The sequence below is a fragment of the Megalobrama amblycephala genome, linkage group LG4 (genome assembly GCF_018812025.1).
Source record: "Megalobrama amblycephala isolate DHTTF-2021 linkage group LG4, ASM1881202v1, whole genome shotgun sequence".
Lineage (NCBI taxonomy): Eukaryota > Metazoa > Chordata > Actinopteri > Cypriniformes > Xenocyprididae > Megalobrama > Megalobrama amblycephala.
This window is the reverse complement of record NC_063047.1, coordinates 41,101,981-41,106,894: the sequence shown is the minus strand read 5'-3', so window position 1 is coordinate 41,106,894 and position 4,914 is coordinate 41,101,981. Positions and strand designations below refer to the sequence as shown.

Genomic DNA, 4,914 nt, shown 5'->3' with positions numbered 1-4,914 from the left:
CAGCATGCAGTAGCCTAGTTCCCATGGTGCCTTGCTTAGGACACTGTTTCACCACTGAGAATGAGAACCTGACTGCTGCCAGAAGAAGTGCTGGGCAGGGTTGTTCACCCATTTGTTGATATATCCTTAACAAATGGATTGTTGATAGACAAATGTTTAGCAGTGTTGAAGATCTGTGACACTGGGTGGGATTATGAATCCACTATGAACCCATGAACTCTACCATGTTTTTCATTCAAATTGGTTAAAAAAAGAGCAATAAAATGATTTTACTTTAAAATTTTAGACAGCAATTTGAAGCAAAGACATTAAAGCTGACTATTTATTTTATTTCACCTGGAAAATATATAGTCACACATGTAAGAAAATATTCCCAACACCATTACACCACCACCAGCCTGAACCCTGATGGATCCATGCTTTCATGCTGTTTATGGCAAATTCTGATCATAACATCTGAATGTCACAGCAGAAATCACGACTCATCAGATCAGGCAATGTTTTTTTCAATCTTCTCTTGTAGAGTTTTGGTGAATCTGTGTGAATTGTAGCCACAGTTTCCTGTTCTTAGCTGACAGGAGTGGCACCCGGTGTGGTCTTCTGCTGCTGTAGCTCATCTGCTTCAAGGTTCGATGTGTTGTGCGTTCAGAGATGCTATTCTGCAGACCTTGGTTGTAATGTTATTTGAGTTACTGTTACTTTTCTATCAGCTCGAACCAGTCTGGCCATTCTCCTCTGATCTCTGGCATCCACAAGGCATTTTCACCCACAGAACTGTGAAGTAGTGCTGGGCTGGGTTGTTCACCCATTTGTTGATATATCCTTAACAAATGGATTGTTGATAGACAAATGTTTAGCAATGTGAAGATCTGTGACACTGGGTGGGATTATGGACCACCTCCACCATGTTTTTCATTCAAAGTGGTTAAAAAAGAGCAATAAAATGATTTTACTTTAAAATTTTAGACAGCAATTTGAAGCAAAGACATTAAAGTTGACTATTTATTTATTTTATTTCACCTGCAAAATATATGTTGATTTTACATTGTGCAGTTGCTATAGCATAATGTCACTTGAAAACGATCAAATCACAAAGAAGTCTTTTAGCATATTTCCCCCTGTATTTCCCCTTTGTGTAGGCTATATTGGTAAGGAACATTGCACCGCATTCTGCTAAAAAGCAGACATGAACACAGTCTCCGCCCCTAAAAGACGAACTTCATGACGGGCAATTGTTATTCAAATGAGCCAAAATAGGAGGAATCTAGTCTGTCAGCTACAACGGAGGATACAGTCAGAACACAGCGCGCGGAGCTGGAGGCCATTCAACACACGCTCGTGGGAACCACCTAGGTAAAGCCCTTATTATATTGATCGTGATATTGTTTTCCGCTAAAATGTTGCATAAATTAAATAACAGTTAATACATTTTCTATTAGGAAGCACCACATGCAGTATGGACTACTGAAATTCCCAGCTCCTGTTTTAAGGACCGTATGACATTTTTGTTTTTCTTAATAATATCGTGCGTTTAAGGCGGAACACATAAACTGTGGGATTTGCGAATACCTTGGAGCTTGTTCGTTGAATTTACTGAACCGGTTAACGTTCGCTCAGTTGTTTCGGAGTTTGGAGGAAGACCTGGCTCGTTATCTTCTCTCAGAAACAGAAGCGAAGGGCTGCAGTCGTCTACCTGTTGAAATCATGAGTCAGGCGGACATGACTTGCTCTGCGCGTCAAAGAGTGTTTCAGGAAGCGCTCAGGAAGGGCAATACTAAGGAACTTCATTCTCTCTTGCAAAACATGACAAACTGTGAATTTAACGTGAACTCTTTCGGACCAGAGGGACAGACGGCGCTGCATCAGTCCGTGATCGATGGCAACTTGGAGTTAGTAAAGCTACTGGTGAAGTTTGGTGCTGACATCCGCCTGGCCAACAGAGATGGATGGAGTGCTCTGCACATAGCAGCATTTGGTGGACATCAAGACATCGTTCTTTACCTCATTACAAGGGCGAAGTACTCATCAAGCGCGCTCTGAGGCAATCAAAGAAAATCTGACGCTGTACCTTTAAGCCTATCATATATTTGACCCCTTTGTGCCAAAGTAAATGTGTGATGTAATGTGTTTAGGAAATTGATTTAATATCGGTAGGCACATGATTCAAATCCAAAAGGCTATTTTTGATAATGTTGGGTTGGTACAATGTCATGGATATGGTTTGCCAACTTTTGATGCATGATGAAAATGATCACTGTGTTATTTATAGATTTATTTTGAAAAAAAAAAAAAAAAATTGAACAGTTGGATCAAAGTAAGAAAGCTAAAACTTCCTACAGGATGACAAGACTCAGTGTGCGAATTATGGGGGGGTCTGAATCCTTAGTTAAGGCTTGAACCCCTCCAAAGGATAAGTTTGGTTTATAAATGTTTGTTTTGTTTTAAACACATCGTTAATTAATTTGACATTTAGCTACAAAATACATGAGACCAACAGAAAATTATTGACAGACATTCCTTCAGAAATCCCGCCCCCCATGAATAATTCGCACACTGACTAGACTGATATAAATATTCCTGTATAGAATAACATTATGTACACATTCTCTCTGCGTATTGCCTAAACTGATGTCTGATACCTCAACTGTAATGCATTATAATGGTGACATTGCAATGTCGGTCATCAAGTTTAGTATTATCTATCTATTCACCATTCAGGATCTCTCACCTCTTGAACTGAAATATTCACGCAAACACTTTCTAGCCCAGACGCTACCAAATATGATTGCATTTTGGCACTGTTGTGTCATAATCAGTACTTTGTTATGGAGTTTCTGACACTAAACTTTTTTTTTTTTTTTTTCAAGCCACACTTTACTGTTTTGTAATTCAGAGGTTGAGCAAATCCATAGATCAGTGTATATAGACTGCACTGTGTCCTAAAGCACGTCGGCCTTGTCTTCTTATACCCCTTGTCAACTCAGGCAAGATGTGGTAAGGTTTAAATGTCTTGTGACTTCTGGAACGCTTCAAAGCCAGTATGAAAATATGCATCACTTATACTTGAGAATGTTTTAAATATTGCACTGATGGCTGTTTTTTGAGTTGTTGGTGTCAAGCCAACTTTTAAAGATACTATTTTTCTAAATGGAAAAACAATTCTTATTGTATGGAAGCTCCAGGGTGGTTTTCACTCATTCTTATCAAAGGCATTTATATGCCAATGAATTGAATTACTGTATGTATAATTATGTAACACACTCTGCTTGAATGTCCCTCCATAAGTATTGTCAGACATATTCTAGACTATAACAACTTTTGACACAATGGAAGAACATACAAGTAAAGTGTCCAGAAAAAAAAATCTTGGAGCACTTCCTATCTGAAGTCCCATCCTCCTCTTTTTAAGGGGGATGCTACATGGTAAAACCAGTGCAACAAGAAGTTGCACAATGCACAAGTCTTTACTTGATAATGCCATAACATTTATGACATAAAAGTAAAAGTAACTTTGATTGAGATAAAAGTCAGATGACTGTGATTTTTTGGACCAACTTTTGAGATATTATTTTCATCAAAGAGAAGGCCTCTCATAATGATTTGTCTTTGTGAATTGTTTTTTTTTGTTGTGTTTTTATATCTGTTTAGCTGTTTGTTTATGTTTCGAATGATGTAAGTGGTCATATTTTAAATATATTACTTGCTGTATTTTGTACGTTTTGTACAAAGGCATTTTAGATATTAAATTCTGTGGTTTTAAGAAGATTAATGGTGTAATGCATAGACTTGTGCATGACTCAGTCAATGTTATTGTTTCTTGATTCAGCCTCTGCCTCTTCCTGTTCCTCAGGTAGCCATAGGGCTGCTCAGTATTTCCAAGAAACACAAGCGTTGTGACAAATGAACAGTGAAGCACATATAGGAATGCAGTTAGTGCAAACAAATGTCTTTATAGATATTAGTATTACACTGGCCCATAATTTACAGAGAAACAGGTTCTATATGCATATAGCCTTGAGCAGATGGTAGCTGTAGCATGTATTAGCATTTAGCTCCTCAGTAAACACCAGTTTGGCTGCAAAGAAATTAACTAGTTAAAACAAGTCTACATTAATACCAACCATGTGAAAAAGATGTGTTTAACTGTACTGCATGTGCACTACTTAATCTCAGTATATTTTTAAAAAATGCATCTTGCAGATAATATTAATGAAACTAAAGGCCACTGTTCTTTAAAGAGAGTACACCTTCATGACTATGTTAAGTAAACTTTTAAAAATTGCACGTTGTAATAATAAACATTAAGTTTTAATTTAAAGTAGGCTACATTTGAAATCATTATGTTTTAATAACCTTTTGTCATGTTTTAAAGTACACTTATTTTGATGTTGACTATGTTATTTGATGTTATATTTAGTTAATATATTTTAAATGTAAGTCACAACTTCATAATTACAAATGTGTAATTGAAAATATATTAAAATGCATGATATATAAGTTTCAATAGTAATAACATGAAAACATATTTCAGTTTACCATAAATGCCTGTCAATACATTCAACAGTAACCATATTTCAAAGACAATATAAGTAATTACGTACTATTTAAGTGGGTCAAAAAGCAATCTAAAATTCAGCTACTTGCACTCAGTATAAATTTAATATAAATTTACATTTCATTTAATTGTAAATAACATGCAATTAAGTGCCCAAAAACATTACATTAAGTTGGCACTTAAGTATATTCTTTTAAAGTATTATTTCTGTAATAAGAACTTTTTTTCAAAAATAAGCTAAAGTTGTTTTTCCCAAGGGAAAACACATGTCCACCAGTCATTTGCAATATGCAGTTTCTTTGTTTGCACTTATCTCCCACATTTGAAACAGTTATAAAAGGCACAGTTTCAGCTTTATC

The 4,914-nt window shown here is 36.1% G+C and overlaps 1 protein-coding gene across 1 annotated transcript; it reads left to right on the top strand.

Moving 5' to 3' along the window:
• Positions 1-1,212: 1,212 nt before the first annotated feature.
• nrarpb (NOTCH regulated ankyrin repeat protein b) lies at positions 1,213-3,765 on the top strand. Its single transcript, XM_048189348.1, has 2 exons — positions 1,213-1,353; positions 1,440-3,765. Exon 2 carries the CDS (start codon positions 1,705-1,707, stop codon positions 2,038-2,040), a length of 336 nt encoding a protein of 111 aa, XP_048045305.1. The 5' UTR covers positions 1,213-1,353; positions 1,440-1,704; the 3' UTR covers positions 2,041-3,765.
• Positions 3,766-4,914: the final 1,149 nt, after the last annotated feature.

Coding starts and splice junctions, on each gene's coding strand:
- nrarpb (XM_048189348.1), top strand. CDS start 1,705: ATGAGTCAGGCGGACATGACTTGCTCTGCGCGTCAAAGAGTGTTTCAG.